The 23,784-nt window shown below is 43.0% G+C and overlaps 1 protein-coding gene across 4 annotated transcripts in view; it reads right to left on the bottom strand.

The window, feature by feature from the left end:
• Positions 1 to 524: 524 nt before the first annotated feature.
• Positions 525 to 23,784, bottom strand: part of LOC137321099 (caspase activity and apoptosis inhibitor 1) — a 38,888-nt gene continuing 15,628 nt past the window's right edge. For all 4 annotated transcript variants that reach the window (XM_067983296.1, XM_067983299.1, XM_067983298.1 and 1 more), the window contains 2 exons: positions 19,787 to 19,860; positions 525 to 2,580 (listed from right to left, as the gene is read on the bottom strand). In XM_067983296.1, coding sequence (XP_067839397.1) covers positions 2,225 to 2,580; positions 19,787 to 19,860 — 430 coding nt within the window. In that variant the 3' untranslated portion in view covers positions 525 to 2,224. The remainder of the gene's footprint in view (positions 2,581 to 19,786; positions 19,861 to 23,784) is intronic.

Raw genomic sequence — 23,784 nt, 5'->3', positions numbered from 1 at the left:
TCTTTAGGTTTTGATCTACATTCATGATGAAATAATGATCAGCAGGGAATCTCCTACCAGACACCATATAGAGAAATACCAGAAACAGAATAGATACACAATGGTTTGGCGGGTAGGCTTAAAAGTAGGTTGTAGCAAAAATATAGAAAGAAAAGAAAGTTCAAATATGGGTTGAGATATAAAAATATTCAACTCAACTTCAACTTCAAATTTGATTTGAAGTCTCTAGCATCTAATTTATAATTCAGTAGCTCTTGTGATGCCAAAGTCTTCCATCCCTCACAAGTGGCTCTCGATGCCCTTGTTTCAACATGATCTATGTAGGCTAATAAAACTTATGCTAATTGTTGATCTTATTAAAAAAAAATCATGAGGCCAAATACACTTTCAAGATAGTACTTCAGTCAACATCCACTCATAGTATAAATGTCAACTCATTAACAATTACTAGGTGGTTAGGTAAAGCAAGTCTGTATAATTCAAACCAACTTAATATTAAAAAGACACATACAAGCTATTGAAAATTTTTTCATACCACATTGTGGTTTAATTGCATTTGAATCTAGACAACTGAGATGATGTCAAAGACCCACAATTAATAATAACAGTAAACACTAGAAAATGCCATTCTGCTTTCCAGGGGAATGTTCTCAAAACAGCATATGGAATGATTGCTCTGTTAAATTTAGACAGCTGCATGTGGCTACTTTCACCTGAGAAAATTCTATTCCAGTCTCCTTAAAGGAGCACATTTCAGCAGAAACAGTCTGTAAAATAGGAAACTGCTTGTCGGTGTTCCAAAAATTAAGCGCTATGGGGAGTCTGCTTTAAAAAAAAACTATTTTATCAATCCAGGAAACAATAAGCTTCCTAATATATACAATACAAACAACTGGTTGTTTGCAAGATAGGATTTTAAAATAATGCAATCTTGTTTTATTACATACAAATAGCATGCTTTCACATCTAAACTGAATTGGAGCATTTTCATTTTCAAGAGCTCATCTTAAAAATGGAACTTTCAACAAAAGCAACCCTAACATTTTTTTCTCAAATCAAATTAAAATATACCTTTTTTTAAGATATAAATGGAAGTTTTCAGATTATCATTCACTAAATGATTTTCTCATGCTCCAATATACTCAAGAACATTCATCTTTAGCTCTATTGAATAATAACAAGTCAGCTTGCAATTACTTCACATTTTGAAGTTAACTTAAAAAACAGGTAAATAAAACAACTGTGGTCTTAACATTTACAACTTTTAATAAGTTTTTTTTGTCTAAACGTAACAGTAAAAAACAAAATTTTTGCTGGACAAATATATTTCCTTGCAACACATATATACAATAACTAAAGATTCTGCATTTAGGAGAGCTCCTTGTTCCATGGACATGCCTGATTTCTTCACCAATAACCTCTAAACATTTTAGATATGTGCAATTTAGAACTACGTTATCGACTTCAAATAGGGCAGACGTTAGAAGACCTATTTAAAAAAAAAATCAAGTTTTTGGCAGCCTCTTACTATAACCACGGTTCGGAGATGTATAAATAATGACATTTAAAATCATTGCAATTTTATAAAATAGTGCTCAACCTTACAAGGCATTAAAACACTACTTCAAAAAAAATGTGCTTTACTCTTTAAATCATAGCACTTCTCTCCACTTCTGTTACTTTACCTCAGTCATTGTCATGACCAAAGTGCTGACTCCAGTTAACTGGTAAGACTCTGCTCAGAAGGCAAAATGGGCATTTGTTTCCCACTAGTTAAAAGTTGACAAAAATTTCACATCTACACCAGCATTAGGATGTTAACATTTGACTGAATGAGTCGTCGTCTCTTACCGTTTCACTGTGGGGCCATCCAGAGTAAAATTAATTATTAGGTACTATGTTCATGAGCATACATTGCAAATTCAAAATATCTGTACCAATTATTACAGCATGGCATTTTTGCAAAGTATTTCCAACAGCAAATTTGAGTTCCATAATTTACTACTGAATAGCAGATTGCTAATGGAGCTCAGATATGTGAAGTAACGTCATAGATTTCCTAGCAGAGAGGAAGTTCAAAGCAAGTATATTTGTAATTTGGGGGAGGGAGTGGGAAGATGAGAGTGGAAACAGGAGAGTTCTCTAGTATTCTATTTGGCCTGTAGTGTTAGTGTACAATAGTTCACACCTTCTCTTAACTGCTGTACAAACATAGTTACAACTTTTAAGACTGTGTTTTGGTGTCACCAGCTCTCATCAGAGCCTTGATTGCCCTGGCCCGCATTTCTAGCTCTAGCAGTTCCAGTTGCTGTGCTGAAGGCTGAAGACCCTCCCCATCAGGGTTGGATGAACCAGCTGATTGATGTCTCCCTGTGGTAGAGCCCGACAAACCTAGAATCTCATTTACGCTCTTTTCGATGTCCTTTTGAATCTCATCTTCAACACCAACACGAGTTGTCGTACTTTTCTGAATTACCAAGACTGCACTGTCTTCTTGTTCATTGCAGTTTTGTTCTATGTCACTATCATATGCTTCAGCATTTATGCTAAGGGCATCACTTTCATCTCCAGAGGCCCCACCTGATTTAGAAAGGACAAATCCATATTATTTACAACTAAATTAACTAAAAATATACCTTAAACTAAGCTTAGTAAATTAAATAAAATAATATACCAAGAATGCAACAAGTCCAGCTGTTGTATCTCCATTTCAAATTTGATACATTGCTAAACTAGTAACATTCCACACACGACAAGCACTTGATATCATTAAGAACCAATTAAAATGAACTAGTTTTACGCATTAAGATGTTTATGCAGTCGCATTTAATCTACAAGAAAAAAAATCTAATGGAGTCAGGTGTGAACAGTGCATTGCTTAATAACATAGAAACCTTGCTGAGCTAAAATCATAAATGACCACTGCAATTTTGTACCATATAACATTCAAAATTTCAATAACATTAAAATGAAAGTTAAATGAAATGTGTAAATATTTAATTCCGAGTGAACAATTCACTGGCTTGGATGTATATGAATATATTTAGTGCATCAGGTTTTGAAATTAATACTAAAATTAATGTGGTTAAATGGACTAGAGGATAGATGCTGGACTTCAAGGATGCACCCCCCCACACCCCCAAAAACTACACTATCATTTTCAACAATTCACCTCCACAAATCACATCAGTAGCACCTTCTCAATTGGCATCGAAAAGTTCCTATCATGCAGAATTCTCTCCTAGATCATCAAAGTGATGTTTGACCTTGTGGCTCCCTGAATACAGAGCATGAATTTCATACCAGAGTTAAAACCATTCCTCCATGCCCCACTCCCATCCCAATAACCCATCTGTGGTCATAACAATATTTAGAATGTAGCACAAGTGTCTCCTCCAACCGTAGAACCATCCCATTTGCACTGTGAGACAGTGTCACCAACAAGAAAATAGGGCCAGAGTTGTCCCTCCCAGCGGTTTTCATGGAACCAACCTTGAATCTGTCTCCTCTTCACAATCATAGTAGGTACAGCAACAGAAGGAAGCCATTCGGCCCATCGTGCCTGTGTTGGCTCTTTGAAAGAGCTATCCAATTAGTCCTACTCCCCTGCTCTTTCTCCGTAGCCCTGTAAATGTTTTCCTTCAAGTATTTATCCAATACCCTTTTGAAAGTTAGTATGGAATCTGCTTCCACCACATTTTCAGGCAATGCACTCCAGATCATAACAACTCTCCGCGTAAAAAAATGTTTCTTCATGTCATCGCTGGTTCTTTTGCCAAACACCTTAAATCTGTGTCCTCTGGTTACCAACCCTTCTGCAATTGGAAACAGTTCCGCCTTATTTACTCTATCAAAACCGTTTAGGATTTTGAACACCTCTATCAAATCTTCTCTTAACCTTCTCTGCTCGTAGGAGAACAACCCCAGCTTCTCCAGTCTCTCCACATAATTGAAGTCTCTCATTCCTGGTACCATTTTAGTAAATCTCTTCTGCACACTCTCTAATGCCATGACATCCTTCCTAAAGTGTGGTGCCCAGAATTGAACACACTACTCCAGCTGAGGCCTAACCAGTGTTTTATAAATGTTCAGCATTACTTCCTTGCTTTTGTACTCTATGCCTCTATTAATAAAGTCCAGGATCCTATATGCTTTTTTAAACAGCCTTCTCAACTTGGTCCTGCCACCTTCAAAGTTTTGTATACATACACCCCAAGTCTCCCTGTACCTCCTTTAAAATTGTACCATTTCATTCTTCCTACCATAATGTATCACTTCACACTTCCCTGCGTTAAATTTCACCTGTCTGCCCATTTCACCAGCTGCGAAATTATCTTCCACATTGCTTACTACATTCCCAAGTTTCATGTCATCTGCAAACTTTGAAATTATACCCTGTATACCCAAGACCATGTCATTAACATATATCAAAGAGCAATGGTCCTAATAATGACCCCTAATACGGCCGAGAGCGCAGGAGGATAAGAGGCGCGGTCGGAGGTAAGTTAACACACGGCCTGAGAGTTGGGGGCGAGTCAGCACACGGCCCGAGAGAGCGGGAGGATAAGAGACGCGGTCGGAGGCAAGTCAGCCTGCGGCCCGAGAGAGCGGGAGGATGAGAGGCGCGGTCAGAGGTGAGTCAGCCTGCGGCCCGAGAGAGCGGGAGGATGAGAGGCGCGGTCAGAGGCGAGTCAGCACACAGCCCGAGAGAGCGGGAGGATGAGAGGCGCGGTCAGAGGCGAGTCAGCACACAGCCCGAGAGAGCGGGAGGATGAGAGGCGCGGTCAGAGGCGAGTCAGCACACAGCCCGAGAGAGCGGGAGGATGAGAGGCGCGGTCAGAGGCGAGTCAGCACACAGCCCGAGAGAGCGGGAGGATGAGAGGCGCGGTCAGAGGCGAGTCAGCACACAGCCCGAGAGAGCGGGAGGATGAGAGGCGCGGTCAGAGGCGAGTCAGCACACAGCCCGAGAGAGCGGGAGGATGAGAGGCGCGGTCAGAGGCGAGTCAGCACACAGCCCGAGAGAGCGGGAGGATGAGAGGCGCGGTCAGAGGCGAGTCAGCACACAGCCCGAGAGAGCGGGAGGATGAGAGGCGCGGTCAGAGGCGAGTCAGCACACAGCCCGAGAGAGCGGGAGGATGAGAGGCGCGGTCAGAGGCGAGTCAGCACACAGCCCGAGAGAGCGGGAGGATGAGAGGCGCGGTCAGAGGCGAGTCAGCACACAGCCCGAGAGCGGGAGGATGAGAGGCGCGGTCAGAGGCGAGTCAGCACACAGCCCGAGAGAGCGGGAGGATGAGAGGCGCGGTCAGAGGCGAGTCAGCACACAGCCCGAGAGAGCGGGAGGATGAGAGGCGCGGTCAGAGGCGAGTCAGCACACAGCCCGAGAGAGCGGGAGGATGAGAGGCGCGGTCAGAGGCGAGTCAGCACACAGCCCGAGAGAGCGGGAGGATGAGAGGCGCGGTCAGAGGCGAGTCAGCACACAGCCCGAGAGAGCGGGAGGATGAGAGGCGCGGTCAGAGGCGAGTCAGCACACAGCCCGAGAGAGCGGGAGGATGAGAGGCGCGGTCAGAGGCGAGTCAGCACACAGCCCGAGAGAGCGGGAGGATGAGAGGCGCGGTCAGAGGCGAGTCGGCACACAGCCCGAGAGAGCGGGAGGATGAGAGGCGCGGTCAGAGGCGAGTCAGCACACAGCCCGAGAGAGCGGGAGGATGAGAGGCGCGGTCAGAGGCGAGTCGGCACACAGCCCGAGAGAGCGGGAGGATGAGAGGCGCGGTCAGAGGCGAGTCGGCACACAGCCCGAGAGAGCGGGAGGATGAGAGGCGCGGTCAGAGGCGAGTCGGCACACAGCCCAAGAGAGCGGGAGGATGAGAGGCGCGGTCAGAGGCGAGTCAGCACACAGCCCGAGAGAGCGGGAGGATGAGAGGCGCGGTCAGAGGCGAGTCGGCACACAGCCCGAGAGAGCGGGAGGATGAGAGGCGCGGTCAGAGGCGAGTCAGCACACAGCCCGAGAGAGCGGGAGGATGAGAGGCGCGGTCAGAGGCGAGTCAGCACACAGCCAGAGAGAGCGGGAGGATGAGAGGCGCGGTCAGAGGCGAGTCAGCACACAGCCCGAGAGAGCGGGAGGATGAGAGGCGCGGTCAGAGGCGAGTCGGCACACAGCCCGAGAGAGCGGGAGGATGAGAGGCGCGGTCAGAGGCGAGTCAGCACACAGCCCGAGAGAGCGGGAGGATGAGAGGCGCGGTCAGAGGCGAGTCAGCACACAGCCAGAGAGAGCGGGAGGATGAGAGGCGCGGTCAGAGGCGAGTCAGCACACAGCCCGAGAGAGCGGGAGGATGAGAGGCGCGGTCAGAGGCGAGTCAGCACACAGCCCGAGAGAGCGGGAGGATGAGAGGCGCGGTCAGAGGCGAGTCAGCACACAGCCCGAGAGAGCGGGAGGATGAGAGGCGCGGTCAGAGGCGAGTCAGCACACAGCCCGAGAGAGCGGGAGGATGAGAGGCGCGGTCAGAGGCGAGTCAGCACACAGCCCGAGAGAGCGGGAGGATGAGAGGCGCGGTCAGAGGCGAGTCAGCACACAGCCCGAGAGAGCGGGAGGATGAGAGGCGCGGTCAGAGGCGAGTCAGCACACAGCCCGAGAGAGCGGGAGGATGAGAGGCGCGGTCAGAGACGAGTCAGCACACAGCCCGAGAGAGCGGGAGGATGAGAGGCGCGGTCAGAGGCGAGTCGGCACACAGCCCGAGAGAGCGGGAGGATGAGAGGCGCGGTCAGAGGCGAGTCAGCACACAGCCCGAGAGAGCGGGAGGATGAGAGGCGCGGTCAGAGGCGAGTCAGCACACAGCAGGTCAACCCATCACAGGCAGAAATTGAAAAAGTGACGTCACTTGTCAGCAGGTAGGTGATTGGTTGGTGAGTATCACTTTTTTTTCTCCCCAGTTTTCAACAGGGGTTCAACTAAAAGATTAAAATAATAATTTAAACTCGATAAATTAGTCAATAAAACCAGGAATAGCAACTGATTTAAAAACTCAAATAAAGTAAATAAATAAATTCTTGGTAGACAAGGGCTGGCAGGGCAAGTGGTGTGTCGTAACTTCAGCATGTGGGAGTGTGTGGAGAGCAGCGTGATCCCAGGCAACCACATCTGCAGTGTCTGCAGCTCGAGGAACTTCAGCTCAGAGTTGTTGAGCTGGAGTCCGAACTGCAGACATTGTGATGCATTCGGGAGGAGGCGAGTTACCTGGACACTTTGATCCAGGAGGCAGTTACACCATTTAGATTAGGTAGTAGTTTAGATTCGTTCAGTGGTCAGGGACAGGTGGGTGTGACTGCAAGTCAGGCAGGTATCTGGACCCAGGATGGAGTGAAGAAGGAGCCTTGGCTCTTGACCTTGTCCAACAGGTACGAGGTACTTGCTACCTGCATGGATGAGAGCAAGGACTGCAGGGAGGATGGGCAAATTGACAATGGCACTGTGGTACAGGAGGCCATTCAAGTGGGGGAGTGAAAAGGAATGCAGTAGTGGTAGGAGACAGTATAGTCAGGGGGACAGATACTGTTCTCTGCAGTCGCGACCGACAGTCCTGAAGGTTGTGTTGCCTCCTCGTGGCTGGGGGTATGAGGGGGAGGATCCAGTTGTCGTGGTCCACATCGGGACCACGACATAGGTAGAACTAGGAATGAGGTTCTGCTAAGACAGTTTGAGGAGCTAGGGTCTAAATTAATAAGCAGAACCTCAAAAGGTAATAATCTCTGGATTACTACCTGAGCCACGTGCAAATTGGCAAAGGGACAAACAGATCAGAGAGTTAAATGCATGGCTCAAAGAGTGGTGTGGGAGGAAGGGGTTTCGATTCATGGGGCACTGGCACCGGTATTGGGGAAAGAGGGAGCTGTTCCGATGGGTCGGGCTCCACTTAAACTGGGCTGGGACCAACATCCTGGCGAATTGATTAACTAAGTCTGTAGATAGGGCTTTAAACTAAAAAGTTGGGGGGGTGGGGGGGAGGAGGTGTCAGCTGAGGGGAAGTTTAGAAATCTAATGAAAAAAGTTAAGACAGAGTAGTGACTTGGGTAAAGATAAGCAGAGTGTGGCAGGAAGGGACAGAGAGTTTACCAATAATAGTGCAACTTTTTCTCTATGATATTAATTGTTTTAAGTTCCTCACTCTCATTTACCCCTTGGTTCCCAATTATTTTTGGTATGCTTTTTGTACCTTCTACTGTGAAGACAGAACAAGGAAGGTCAAAGCAGGAAAAATGGTAAGAAGTCAAAATTAAAGGCTCTTTATCTGAATGCACAGAGCATTTGTAACAAGATAGATGAATTAATTGCACAAATAGAGATGAATGGGTTTGACCTACTAGCCATTACAGAGACGTGGCTGTAAAATGACCAAGGTTGGGAACTAAATATTCCAGGGTACATGACATTTAGCAAAGTCAGGCACAATGGAAAAGCAGAGGGTGTAGCCCTAATAATAAAGGATGATATAAGGACAGTAGTGAGAAAGGATCTTGGCTTGGAGGATCAGGAAGTAGAATCAGTATGGGTGGAAATAAGAAATAACAAGGGGCAGAAAACATTGGTGGGAGTAGTTTATAGGCCCTCTAATAGTAACTGTACTGTTGGACAGAGTATTAATCATGAAATAATAGGAACTTGTAACAAAGGTAATGCTGTAATCATGGGGGACTTCAATCTGCGTATGGATTCGGCAAATCAAATTGGCAAAGGTAGTTTGGAAGACAAGTTCATGGAATGTATTGGAGATGTTTCCTAGAGCAATATGTCATGGAACCAACCAGGGAATGGGCTATTTTAGATCTTGTAGTGTGTAATGAGATAGGGTTAATTAGTAATCTCACAGTAAAAGATCCTATGGGGAAGAGCGATCATAATATGATAGAATAACACATTGAGTTTGAAAGTAACGTACTTAAGTCAGAAACTAGAGTCTTAAACTTAAATAAAGCCAATCACATAGATATGAGAAGCGAGTTGTCAAAGGTAGATTGGGAAATTAAATTAAAGGGTTCGATAGTTGAAAAGCAATGGCAAACATTTAAAGAAATATTTCAATATTCTTAACAAATATACATTCCATTGAGAAATAAAAACTCCATTGGAAGAGTGATCCACCTGTGGCTAACTAAAGAAGTTAAGGAGAGAGTATTAGATTGAAAGAGACCTATAATGTTGCCAAGAGTAATAAGCCTGGGGATTGGGAGAATTTTAGAAACCAACAAAGGACGACCAAAAAATTGATATAAAGGGAGAAAATAGAATATGAAGGTAAACCAGCAAGAAATATAAAAACAGATTGTATGAGCTTCTACAAGTATGTAAAAAGGAAGAGAGTACCAAAAGTAAACGTTGGTCCCTTAGAGGCTGAAACAGGAGAAATTATAATGGGGAAATCAAGAAATGGCGGATGCGTTAAACAAATATTTTGTATCTATCTTCACAGTAGAAGACACAAAAAGCATGTCAAAAATAATTGGGAATCAAGGGGTAAATGAGAGTGAGGAGCTTAAAACAATTAATATCACTAGAGAAAAAGTACTGGACAAACTAATGGGACTAAAAGCCGACAAATCCCCTGGACCTGATGGCCCACATTCAAGGGTTCTAAAAGAAGTGGCTGCAGAGATAGTGGATGCATTGGTTGTGATCTTCCAAAATTTTCTAGATTCTGAAACAGTCCCAGTGGATTGGAAGGTAGCAAATGTTATCCCGCTATTCAAGAAGGGAGGGAGAGAGAAAACAGGGAACTACAAGCCAGTCAGCCTGACATCATTTGTCGGGAAAAAGCTGGAATGCATTATTAGGGAAATGGTAACAGGGCACTTAGAACATCATAATTGGTTTTATGAAAGGGAAATAGTGTTCGACAAATTTATTAGAGTTTTTTGAGGATGTAACCAGCAGAGTAGATAAAGGGGAACCAGTGGATGTAGTATATTTGGATTTTCAAAAGGCGTTCGATAAGGTGCCATATAAAAGGTTGTTACACAAGGTAAAGGCTCATGGGGTTGGGGGTAATATGTTCGCATGGATGGAGGATAGGTTAAAGGACAGAAAACAGAGAGTAGGGATAAACGTGTCATTCTCAGGTTGGCAGGCTGTAACTAGTGGGGTGCTGCAAGGATCGGTGTTTGGGCCTCAGCTATTTACAATCTATATTAATGACTTAGATGAAGGGACAGAGTGTATTGTATCCATGTTTGCTGACAATACAAAGCTAGGTGGGAAACTAAGCTCTGAGGAGGACACAGAGTCTGCAAAGGGAGATAGACAGTTAAGTGAGTGGGCAAGAAGGTGGCAGATGGAGTATAATGTGGGGAAATGTGAGGTTATTCACTTTGGGAGGAAGAATAGAAAAACAGAATATTTTTTAAATGGTGAGAAACTATTAAATGTTGGTGTTCAGAGAGACTTGGGTGTCCTCGTACAAGAAACATAAAAAGTTAGCATGCAGGTACAGCAAGCAATTAGGAAGGTAAATGGCATGTTGGCCTTTATTGCAAGGGGTTGGAGTACAACAGTAAGGAAGTCTTACTACAGTTGACAATTGTAAACAATTTTACAACACCAAGTTATAGTCCAGCAATTTTATTTTAAATTCACAAGCTTTCGGAGATTTTCTCCTTCCTCAGGCAAATGTTTCAAGAGCTCCTTGAAGCCTACGCATTTATACATATAGAACAATACATGGTGTTTACAGACTGCCCCTGCAACTGCCCGTTGCCAAGGCAATCACCGTGTTCAGACAGAGAGGTGTCACCTGCAGAACCCCCGAATACACATTCAACAAAAAAACAAACAGGGAAAAAAAACAGAGAAAAAAAAACACAGAGAGAGGCAGAAACATCCGGAAGGCAGAGAGAGCCAGCAAATGACCCATTATATTAAAAACAGATAACATTTGTTCGCTGGTGGGGTAACGTGTAGCGTGACATGAACCCAAGATCCCGGTTGAGGCCGTCCTCATGGGTGCGGAACTTGGCTATCAATTTCTGCTCGACGATTTTGCGTTGTCGTGTGTCTCGAAGGCCGCCTTGGAGTACGCTTACCCGAAGGTCGGTGGATGAATGTCCATGACTGCTGAAGTGTTCCCCGACTGGGAGGGAACCCTCCTGTTTGGCGATTGTTGCGCGGTGTCCGTTCATCCGTTGTCGCAGCGTCTGCATGGTCTCGCCAATGTACCATGCTCTGGGGCATCCTTTCCTGCAACGTATGAGGTAGACAACGTTGGCCGAGTCACAGGAGTATGAACCATGCACCTGGTGGGTGGTGTCCTCTCGTGTGATGGTGGTATCTGTGTCGATGATCTGGCATGTCTTGCAGAGGTTACCGTGGCAGGGTTGTGTGGCGTCGTGGACGCTGTTCTCTTGAAAGCTAGGTAGTTTGCTGCGAACGATGGTCTGTTTGAGGTTGGGTGGCTGTTTAAAGGCGAGTAGGGGAGGTGTGGGGATGGCCATAGCGAGGTGTTTGTCCTCATTGATGACATGTTGAAGGCTGCGGAGAACATGGCGTAGTTTCTCCGCTCCGGGGAAGTACTGGACGACAAAGGGTACTCTGTTGGTTGCGTCCCGTGTTAGTCTCCTGAGGAGGTCTATGCGATTTTTTGCTGTGGCCCGTCGGAACTGTCGATCGATGAGTCGAGCGTCATATCCCGTTCTTACTAGGGCGTCTTTCAGCGTCTGTAGGTGTCCATCGCGTTCCTCCTCGTCTGAGCAGACCCTGTGTATTCGCAGGGCCTGTCCATAGGGGATGGCCTCTTTGACGTGGTTAGGGTGGAAGCTGGAAAAGTGGAGCATCGTGAGGTTGTCCGTGGGCTTGCGGTAGAGTGAGGTGCTGAGGTGCCCGTCTTTGATGGAGATTCGTGTGTCCAAGAAAGAAACTGATTCTGAGGAGTAGTCCATGGTGAGCTTGATGGTGGGATGGAACTTGTTGATGTTATCGTGTAGTCTCTTTAGTGATTCCTTGCCGTGGGTCCATAGAAAGAAAATGTCGTCTATGTATCTGGTGTATAGTGTTGGTTGGAGGTCTTGTGCAGTGATTTCTGCAATTTCTGCCCCACTACCAAAATGGACCCCACTAGTCTCGCGGCGGACACAGAGGAATTCATCAGGAGAATGAGGCTCCGGGAATTCTACCACAAACCCCAAGATTTCAGCAGCGAACCCAATGAGACAATCGACGATCCGGAACAGCAGACAGAGGGATCCGCGGTACAGCAACCGAAGAGGAAAGAGTCAAACTGGACTCCTCCGGAGGGTCGCTGCCCTCAGCTGGACATGTATGCTCAAGCTGTCAGGAAATGCGTCAATGCCAGATTCATCAGCCGCACTCAGAAGACAGTCCAGAATGTCACCCGAGCACAACGCAACGCCATCAACGCTCTCAAGACCAACCGCAACATCGTCATCAAACCAGCGGACAAAGGAGGAGCCATAGTCATACAGAACAGAACAGACTATTGCAAAGAAGCATACCGACAACTGGACAACCAGGAACACTACAGACGGTTACCCGCAGATCCGACCAAAGAACACACCCACCAGCTCAACAAACTGATCAAGACCTTCGATCCAGACCTTCAAAGCATCCTACGCATTCTCATCCCACGTAATCCCCGCGTGGGAGACTTCTACTGCCTCCCAAAGATACACAAAGCCAACACACCCGGACGTCCCATCGTATCAGGCAACGGAACCCTGTGTGAGAACCTCTCTGGATACATCGAGGGCATCCTGAAACCCATCGTACAGGGAACCCCCAGCTTCTGTCGTGACACTACAGACTTCCTACAAAAACTCAGTACCCACGGACCAGTTGAACCAGGAACACTTCTCACCACGATGGACGTCTCGGCACTATACACCAGTATCCCCCACGATGACGGCATCGCTGCGACAGCATCAATACTCAACACCAACAACAGCCAATCTCCGGAAGCCATCCTACAACTCATCCGCTTCATCCTGGATCACAATGTCTTCACCTTCGATAACCAGTTCTTTACCCAAACACACGGAACAGCCATGGGGACCAAATTCGCACCCCAATACGCCAACATTTTCATGCACAAGTTCGAGCAGGACTTCTTCACTGCACAAGACCTCCAACCAACACTATACACCAGATACATCGACGACATTTTCTTTCTATGGACCCACGGCAAGGAATCACTAAAGAGACTACACGATAACATCAACAAGTTCCATCCCACCATCAAGCTCACCATGGACTACTCCTCAGAATCAGTTTCTTTTTTGGACACACGAATCTCCATCAAAGACGGGCACCTCAGCACCTCACTCTACCGCAAGCCCACGGACAACCTCACGATGCTCCACTTTTCCAGCTTCCACCCTAACCACGTCAAAGAGGCCATCCCCTATGGACAGGCCCTGCGAATACACAGGGTCTGCTCAGACGAGGAGGAACGCGATGGACACCTACAGACGCTGAAAGACGCCCTAGTAAGAACGGGATATGACGCTCGACTCATCGATCGACAGTTCCGACGGGCCACAGCAAAAAATCGCATAGACCTCCTCAGGAGACTAACACGGGACGCAACCAACAGAGTACCCTTTGTCGTCCAGTACTTCCCCGGAGCGGAGAAACTACGCCATGTTCTCCGCAGCCTTCAACATGTCATCAATGAGGACAAACACCTCGCTATGGCCATCCCCACACCTCCACTACTCGCCTTTAAACAGCCACCCAACCTCAAACAGACCATCGTTCGCAGCAAACTACCTAGCTTTCAAGAGAACAGCGTCCACGACGCCACACAACCCTGCCACGGTAACCTCTGCAAGACATGCCAGATCATCGACACAGATACCACCATCACACGAGAGGACACCACCCACCAGGTGCATGGTTCATACTCCTGTGACTCGGCCAACGTTGTCTACCTCATACGTTGCAGGAAAGGATGCCCCAGAGCATGGTACATTGGCGAGACCATGCAGACGCTGCGACAACGGATGAACGGACACCGCGCAACAATCGCCAAACAGGAGGGTTCCCTCCCAGTCGGGGAACACTTCAGCAGTCATGGACATTCATCCACCGACCTTCGGGTAAGCGTACTCCAAGGCGGCCTTCGAGACACACGACAACGCAAAATCGTCGAGCAGAAATTGATAGCCAAGTTCCGCACCCATGAGGACGGCCTCAACCGGGATCTTGGGTTCATGTCACGCTACACGTTACCCCACCAGCGAACAAATGTTATCTGTTTTTAATATAATGGGTCATTTGCTGGCTCTCTCTGCCTTCCGGATGTTTCTGCCTCTCTCTGTGTTTTTTTTTCTCTGTTTTTTTTCCCTGTTTGTTTTTTTGTTGAATGTGTATTCGGGGGTTCTGCAGGTGACACCTCTCTGTCTGAACACGGTGATTGCCTTGGCAACGGGCAGTTGCAGGGGCAGTCTGTAAACACCATGTATTGTTCTATATGTATAAATGCGTAGGCTTCAAGGAGCTCTTGAAACATTTGCCTGAGGAAGGAGAAAATCTCCGAAAGCTTGTGAATTTAAAATAAAATTGCTGGACTATAACTTGGTGTTGTAAAATTGTTTACAATTGTCAACCCCAGTCCATCACCGGCATCTCCACATCATTACTACAGTTGTACAGGGCATTGGTGAGACCTCACCTGGAGTACTGTGTACAGTTTTGGTCTCCTTATCTAAGGAAGGATATACTTGCCATGGAGGCGGTGCAACGAAGGTTCAATGGATTAATTCCTGGGATGAGAGAGTTGTCCTATGAAGAGAGGTGGAGTAGAATGGGCCTATATTCTTTGGATTTCAGAAGAATGAGAGGTGATCTCATTGAAACATATAAGATTATGAGGGAGCTTGACAGGGTGAATGCTGAGAGATTGTTTCCCCTGGCTACAGAGTCTAGAATTAGGGGGCATAATCTCAGGATACTGGGTTGGCCATTCAAGAGTGAGATAAGGAGGAATTTCTTCACGCAGAGGATTGTGAATCTTTGGAATTCTCCACCCCAAAGGGCTGGTAGATGCTGAGAATATATTTGAGGCTGAGATGGAAAAATTTTGGACTCTAGGGGAATCAAGGGATATGGGGATTGAGCGGAAAAGTGGAGTTGAGGTTGAAGATCAGCCATGATCTGACTGAATGGCAGAGCAGACTCGAGAGGCTGTATGGCCTACGCCTGCTCCTATTTCTTATGTTCTTGAAGAACACCATTGTATACTTCCCTTCAGTCTGAAAAACAACCGTTCACCACTACTCTCTGCTTTCTGTCCCTTAGCCAATTTTGTATCCACGCTGCCACTGTCTCCTCAATTTTGATGTGGAGATGCCGGTGATGGACTGGGGTTTCCAACAACGTTCACCTGAGGAAGGAGGAAGCCTCTGAAAGCTTGTGAATTTAAAATAAAATTGCTGGACTATAACTTGGTGTTGTAAAATTGTTTACAATCTTCAATTTTGCTAACAAGTCTATTCTGTGGTACTTTATCAAATGCCCTTTGAAAGTCCATATACACATCATACGCACTACCCTAGTCAACCCTCTCCGATACTTCATTAAAGAACTCAATCAAATTAGTCAAACACGATTTTCCTATAACAAATCCGTGCTGACTTTCATTTATTAGCGCACACTTTTCCAAGTGCCAATTAATTTTGTCCCGGATTACTGTCTCAAAGTTTCTCCATCTCCGACGTTAGGCTGACTGGCCTGTAATTGCTGGGTTTATCCCCCTCTCCTTTTTTGAACAGGGGTGTAACATTTGCAATTCTCCAGTCCTCTGGCACTGCCACCATATCTAAGGAGGATTGGAAGATTGTGGCCCTGCAAGTCTCTGCAATTTCTACCTTTACTTCTTTCAGTAACCTTGGATGCATCCCATCTGGACCGGGTGACTTTTCTACTTTGAGTACTGCCAACCTTTTAAGTACTACCTCTTTATATATTTTTATTCTATCCAATATCACTACTACCTCCTCCTTTACTGCTATATTGACTGCATCCTCTTCTCTAGTGAAGACTGATGCTAAGTGTTCATTTAGTACCTCGGCCATATCCTCTGTCTCCAGTGCAATAAAACAACTTAAAAATAAAATTTCACATGTACACCAAAAATTACATTTCCTACTTGACCCTAAGAATGTCAAGCAAAAAAGACAAAGCCCACTCATTTTCTTTGCCCTGCTCAGCAGCTTGACTCTAATTTATCACTATAAACAAGGCTATTCTCAAGGGTGGGTTTTGTTGATCCAATTCACAAGTAGGTTAAAAAAAAAGGCAACACATATAATACTTGAGCACCAAAAGTATCCGGTTTGTACTGAGTGTTTGGCTTTTTCTTTTCACTTCGAAATAATTTATTTTAAAATTGAGATTTTACCATCCAGAGGATCAACATTAAGAGGTACACACACAGGCACCTCATGCCAAGACCATTAAGAAAACCCTAGGCTGAGATGTTGTTCAACTGGTTTTCCACAATGCAAAATGCAATATTCTACAAATATGACAAAATATGATAACTTGCTTCACCAGTGAATTAGAGGACTCTCTTCCAAATGAACAAATTTCGTATTCTTTAAAGTGTATCCTTTATGCATATCACAGGCAGATATTTTAATTTTAATTTAAATCTAGCTACAATGAAGGCTTGAGTGTTTTAATACTAAGCCACCTTTTGCAATAATGGCTGCGATACTGAAAATCTCATAACATGAAGGCTGAATTATCAATATCACAATACATCGAGTCCTTTTGGGAGTATCATCTGTGGAATGCAGCCTGTTAGGGTAGAAGAGCTATAATGTTAGCTTATTACACTGGAGTTTTGCTTGGTTATCTTCAAAAAAAGAAATTAAATTTTTTGGGGAGAATTTGATCCTATGGTTATTCATCTCAGGAGATCAACTTGTGGAAACTATAGCTGTGCAAACTATATGGTGGATAGAAAGGAATCAAATTAATGGGCTAAATAGATTTTTCTGATTTCAAGTTTTGTTTTACATCGTAAATACGCTGGGCTGTCTTGACTTAAGTTAGATTGCATTTGGAACATTAAATCACTGAGCAAGGATGAGGTTTATATTCCAGTATTTAATGTACCCAGTAAGGCAATGGTTATCTCCATTTTGATATTCAAGGTTGCTGCTCTTCTGGATGTCAATTTAAAAAGCAAGCCTTTGCCTCTGCCCATGGAATGCAAGATGCCCAATATAGAATAGGATTCACCTTCCCATACTAATTAAATCCCCATTGCATAGAAAGCTTGGTAAAGTGTCATTAAAGCAGCAAAGCCTTTCCTCCATCTTTATCTTTGTGCATTTAAGATTTTTAAAACTGGTGAAATGCAATAATAAAAAGTTTGTAACAACACTGCTCCAAATACATTTAACACCTTGGATTCTTTCAAAATAAATAATCTACATATTATTAATATGAACGAACAGTGCAGTGTCACTGAATTAAGGATAGCAACAGTTTCACATCTTTACTATAGAGAATAGTCAAAGTCAGAGGGCAATTCTTACAGCATTAGTTTTGACCTATAGCATTTACATTTCAAATGCCACAGCATGGCAAAGGTGTAAACAAGTTAAAGATGAACTATAGCTAACAAAATGTTTAACTTGCTGCAATAATATGACAGCATGTCAACTGTAAGAGTATCAACCATTACATACATATGTTCCAGTGTTGGATTTTCTACTACCTGTAGCCAGAAACGATACAGTTCACAGGCTTTTCTGTTGATTGTGCAAGGGAACAAAAATGCATAATTAAACAGCTAAAGTCAGTATATATGTCAGTTGAATAGTACACAAGTAAAAGGTCAGGCACAAAGGTTTCCATTTCCTGAAAGATGTTTGTGACATATGGTCCATCAGCACTTTACTAATATGTAATGGCAGGATTCTCCACATGGACAGTTTTCTGAAGTGATTACATCACGGATGAAGGCTATGCTTTAGCTATTTATCATAGCATTTGAGAAAAAAATATTAAAATTTAACTCTACTCTATTTGTACCGAAAGCAAAATATTCTGGACATACATACTAACCTGGAAAACTAGCCACACCTAACAGCCCCCAAAAAAGCCCTGATTATAAGTAGTTACACAGGGCTTTGTAATTTAAGCTGTAGGCACACTCAACATTCCTTCACTTGTACTTACACTTTTTTTCCCCAGTACATGAAAGTCTGAAGGGAGAAATCTAAATGTCGAAAACACAAAATTGGTGGTGTACTTATGGTCAGGGGTGGCCCCAAAACATTTGGAATTTTTACATTGAAAATGGCACATTCTGGCAAACTTTAAGCTCATTTATACTTCACAATTGATCATTTTTTTAATCCTTCTGTTAAAAAAAGAAAAACAGATCATCACTTCCTCAAAAGTTGCCTCAAGAGTTATTCTCCTATATTAAACCTTTTGCTCTCCAGTTCACATTCCAAATCTCTCAGTTCGCACTAGAATTCTTCTCCTACTCCCCTTCAATACAACTTGGCATCTTTCTCTTTCCCCAATTCAACCTGGCAATCTTCAACCCCCTCTTCAGGCTGACCCGCTCTTCTCCCTCTTCCTCCACCCCCAAATAAACCCGGCACTCTTCTCCACCTCCAACCTAGTTCAAGCAGGTACTCCCCTTCACCCCCCTCTCTTCAAGTGGACACTTCTTTTGGCCCGCCCATTCAAGCTGGCTCTCTTTTCTTCTCCTTCCTTCCCAACTTCAAGCCAATTTTCATCATCCATTTTCCCCTCCCTCTTCTCTTCATTGCTATCATTACTCCACTATCTTGCCATCCATTCCTTTTCCTTTCCCTTTCTCCTTCATTGCCATCCATTTCCTCCTCATGGTTCCCTCAGCACCATTTCTAAGAGAGTCTTGCTGGCAATAGAAGGGGTCCTGGCTGCAGAAAAGCAAAGTGGAAACTCCTATCCTTGAAAGCATTCCTCTACAGTCAGGATCCCTTCCTGTAGTGGCAGGACTCTTATAGAAGTAGCAATAAGGGGAGAGGGGCCAATCCATGCTGATTTTTGTATGCAAATGCTGATACCTTATCCAGGCCTCTAAAATACTGTCAGCATAAAACATATAACGTACTTATCCTGCTTTTTCCAACAGAGGTTCACTCAGATTTCTGGATACGAGGAGTATTATTTTGCCCTACTCCTATTTAGATATGCATAGGAGAATACCTTTCATTATTTTTGTATGGGATTAGCAAATGCAAAATTACTTAACTCTTCATGTTACTGTTCCACAAACTACACAGTTTATCATGAAACAAAATCAGGAATCGAAAGGAATCATTGGAATGGAATGTACCACATAACTTATGCAAAGGATACAATTCTAAAGAAATGCCTGTAAAATGGCACCCTCTTGTGTTCATTAACCCATTTGACTTTCATACAATTGCTGAAACCAGAAGTATTTCTCAGTTGGATATAAACAAAATGGCAATTCCAAAAGCAGTTGACCTTTCAGCCCAATTTTGATTAGTGTTATAATTTATTAAAGATTTATTATACAGTTATCGGATAACATCCATTTTGATAGAAACAGAAGTAAAGGAAATCAAGAAGTCATACTTTAGGCAAGGAAAGAAAGAGTTTCCTTGATTTTATTTGTAATTATGCCAAAATGTTGACAAGTCACCTTGACTTTTAAAAAGGATACAAACTTATTGAACAAATATAAAACACAAGTGCCATAAAAAGATTCTTAAAAATGAAATGTAGCATTCCAATATCAATTTAACTTACCCTGTTTCAGTTCTGGTGCCTCTTGTTCAGTGTGCTCTTTATAGGAAGATGTGGAATCAATATTATTATCCTGTCTGGAGAAAAAGGTCAAAACTTCAATGGTTGTTTTTTCTCTTTGTTAGAATATATTTAACAATGCAGGTTAGTAAACAAATTTAGAAATCATAGCATCCAATAAGAGCAAAAGCAAAATTCTAAGTAGACGACTTCTGCCATCTTGTGGCAATTTTGAGGTAGTACTTACAGTACAGAATTTATAAAGTTAATGAAGCCATGTTACTGTAGCAAAAAGCAAGAAATATCTTGTAGAAAAAAAAACTTTAAATGTAAATAAAACCAATTGAGTTAATATTTATTTCTTCCACAAAATAGTCAGATCAGGGTGGAAAAAACTAACAACTAGCCCTGCAACCAGGAACCATACCTACTACCTTGTTCCTTAGAATGGTATACATGCAGAAACGTACACACAGCTTTCGCCAATTAATCTCCATCAATATTACATTATTTTTTAATTGTTTATAGGAACTACACAAAACCTAAATTGCCAAAATACACAAATGTGCAATATTGTTGTTTTTGTTAATGATCAATTACTCAATTACAAAGGAGTCAGCTGTTCACATATCTTCAAATAATAGCTCCCAAATTTTCTTGAATAATTCCCATTTCAAAAAAACGTACAACATTTTCAGGAAGAACATTAGAGCTGTGGAAAGGGTATGGCCAAGATTCATTAGATAGATACTGGGAACAAATGGTTGGAGTTATGCAGGCTCAGAAAATTGGGGTTTTCCCTCACTGGAACAGAGAAGGTTAAAGGAGGGGAGGGAACCAATTGAGGTTTTAAAAATTGTGAAAGATTTTCATAGTGAAGAATTGTTTCCACTGGTTGGTGAATCGGTAACAGGGCATAGACTGGATTATCAGTAGAAGAACGAAGGGGAAAGTCAGAATTTATTTTCAGAGGGTTATTCAGACATGAATCTTTTTACATGTGGCTATTGTGATAGGCTATAAACTTCACTTAAAATGAAATTGGCTAGGTGTTTCAAAAGAGCAATATAAAATGAACTACGGAAAGGGCAGTAAAATGGCATTAGAATAGATAAATCCAGTTGGTACATGAGTGTTCGCTCAAATGGCCTCCTTCTATGCTATAATTCCTATGATTTTCAATGGTTAGGAAAACAATGCATTTTTGGTGAGAGCTTTATTTTTATGTTGATTTTTGTTATGGTGTTATCTCAGCTAAGTTCGCAGCATTCTTGTCTCTAAGTTAGAAGGTTGTGGATTCAGCCCCATTCCAGGAGTTCCATAATCCAGATTGCCACTCCAGTACATTACTGAGTGAGTGTTATAGATGAAACGTGAAACCAAGACCCCATCTATCTGGTCAGTTGGATGTTAAAGATCGCAAAGCACTTTCCAAACAACAGTAGGGAGTTTTCTTACTGTCCTGGCCTGCAAGAACAGTAAGAAATGAAATTGTGGAAGCATGACCCGCAATATTCCTTCACCAACACCAATAAAAAACAGCTTAATTTATCATGCATTTCATTGATTTCAGAATCTTGCTGCTGTATTTGCCATTATAACAGTGACAAATTCAAAAAGTAGTTGGTGTGAATCACTTTTGAAAATGTAAGACGCTATAACATAAGATTATACTTCAAAAGCAATTCATTGGATGTGAAATGCTTTGGAATCTCCAGAGGATGTGATAGTCACTGTGTAAATGCAAGTTCTTCCTTTTTTCATGCAGTAGAGTCTCCCTGCAACATCTACAGCAAAGAATGTTGACTGATATGCCCCCAGGCCTATGCTCTACCGTCCCCAAAGTGATACCACTGAGATTGGGAATTCTGCAATGGTTGCAAGTGTGAGCCTGTATTACAGCACGATGTGGAACCATGAATTGTTGCTCCAATGTGTCAAGTAACATTATTTTAAAACTCCCTGCATCTTGAATTTGCATTTTCCTCTCACAATCTTGTCACTTAATTCTTGTAGTTTCAATGGTTTCCTGTAATTAGTTTATCTGTCTATAAGGGTTCATCCCCATTTATCTTTAAATGAAAAATCAAACTTACTTTTTAGTACAGGCGTCAGCTGGAATTTTTTTAATTCAGCGCCCATCGTTAAAGCACAATAACATTCCATCCATGTACCTAAAACGACTAATTCTACGGGAGAACATTTGAACCAGAGTTTTAAAATGTTAGGTTTTGGTTTATGGGTCCCACATCAGTAAATTTTGAAGTATTAAGTACTACAATGATGTTTTTAACATGTTCCTCCAGACTATAAATATTATTTTTTATAATTCAGAGGTGCAATGAAACCAAAATTTTTCAATATAAGTAATTTGCAATTTTTCTTAGCCTAAAATACACATCAGCAACTTCTTTAAAATGGCTGACTTGCTAGTCCTTTAAAAATAGTTTAGGCATGGTAGCCAACCAGTTATTTTTAAGTGGATGTACCATGTTGTTTTTAGTGGCAAAAATGTGCAAAAAAAGCACCAGCTGCAGCACTATTTTTCCACTGGATTTGGAAAGAAACCGACAGTGCATTTGTGGTTGCCTACTAATTAATCAAATAGAAAGAAAGTAGACAACATACGAGTGTTGACAGGCAGGTTTGTCACTGATCCAGTAACAAGTATTTTGATCCTTGACCCAGACAACCCTTGATCAAAAATAATTATATGTGGGGAATCGTATAGGACAATGATTAAAATTATGACCATAACTACTACCTTATTAATGGGTTCATTATTCTACAAGATCAAAATTGATGGCTGCACAAAATTAGATAATTCGAAGGATATCTGACATGGTGCCCACAATGCAGACAAACAATCTGAATAAATACAACCAAATCTTACAAGACAGAAATTAATGATAGAATCAAAGATAAAACCATTTTCTCCCCATGAAATAGGTGTCAAAATCTACATTCAAAAAAGGTTCATTCAGCATACATAAAGTGTTAGCAAACCTGTTGGGTCACTATCCCTTTCGAAAACGTATTTAAGAAACCACATTATCTCCCAATATTATACATGACTGCATTATACAGCAACCTTCAATTCTCACACTGAAAGACATCTAATATAAGGTTCAACAGAATTACTAAAATCCAATCTGCCATCTGATACAGAGTTTCAAACTACACACACACACAAAAAAATCTTTATTTTTCTAAGAAAATATACAGAATATGCTCCACCAAGACGGAATCAATAGGAGAATCCAGAAGGAGACAGGCTGAGAAATCAAGAACTGTTTCTCATGTTCTCTCGCATGCAAAATTTCACAAACTCCTATTCTTACCATGTTTTTATCTCTCAACTTCAAGGTCCTCCCTCTCATTTTCAAATTCCTCTGAGGCCTTGTTCCACCACATCAGAAACTTCCTGTTGTATCTTCTGGCCTGCAATCTCTACTCCTCTCACAGAAGATAAATTTCTTTGGTCACCCTCCCATTCCAGTCAGTATTCCTCTGTACAATGAGTGGTTATTTTGCTTTGTTTTTTCCTACTGTTGGTTTCTTCAAAGTAGAAATGCGAGGGTAGTATAAATATTTCCGTTAATACACCCACACTTCATAAATGGACCTCAATCTAGGAAGATGCTAGCTCCTAAGGACTTTCCCCAGAAGGGTAGGTGCACCAAAAGAGCTACAAAGTGCAAGTCCGAGGGCCCTCAGATTTAGTAGGAGTTTACGTGCTATACCAGGAAGATGCCAACAACCTGAGCACCTTCCTGGAAGGCATGGGGCAGCAAAAGAGTTACTTGGGTTTTTGGCTAATATCAGTATAGATCTCATGAATAAACTTAAACTCACTCAGTTTACCCATCAGCTTACGATTTTTGATCGCCCCAGTAATTCAACGTATCTCCTAGACATCTTCCCTCACCTCCAAACCTAACTTTTACAATCTATCTGCCTACTCAACCTATGCTCTTTCCGACCATTGTCTCAAACAGAAT

The sequence above is a fragment of the Heptranchias perlo genome, chromosome 4 (assembly GCF_035084215.1).
Source record: "Heptranchias perlo isolate sHepPer1 chromosome 4, sHepPer1.hap1, whole genome shotgun sequence".
NCBI classification, from domain to species: Eukaryota; Metazoa; Chordata; class Chondrichthyes; order Hexanchiformes; family Hexanchidae; genus Heptranchias; species Heptranchias perlo.
This window is presented reverse-complemented; position numbering and strand designations above follow the sequence as displayed.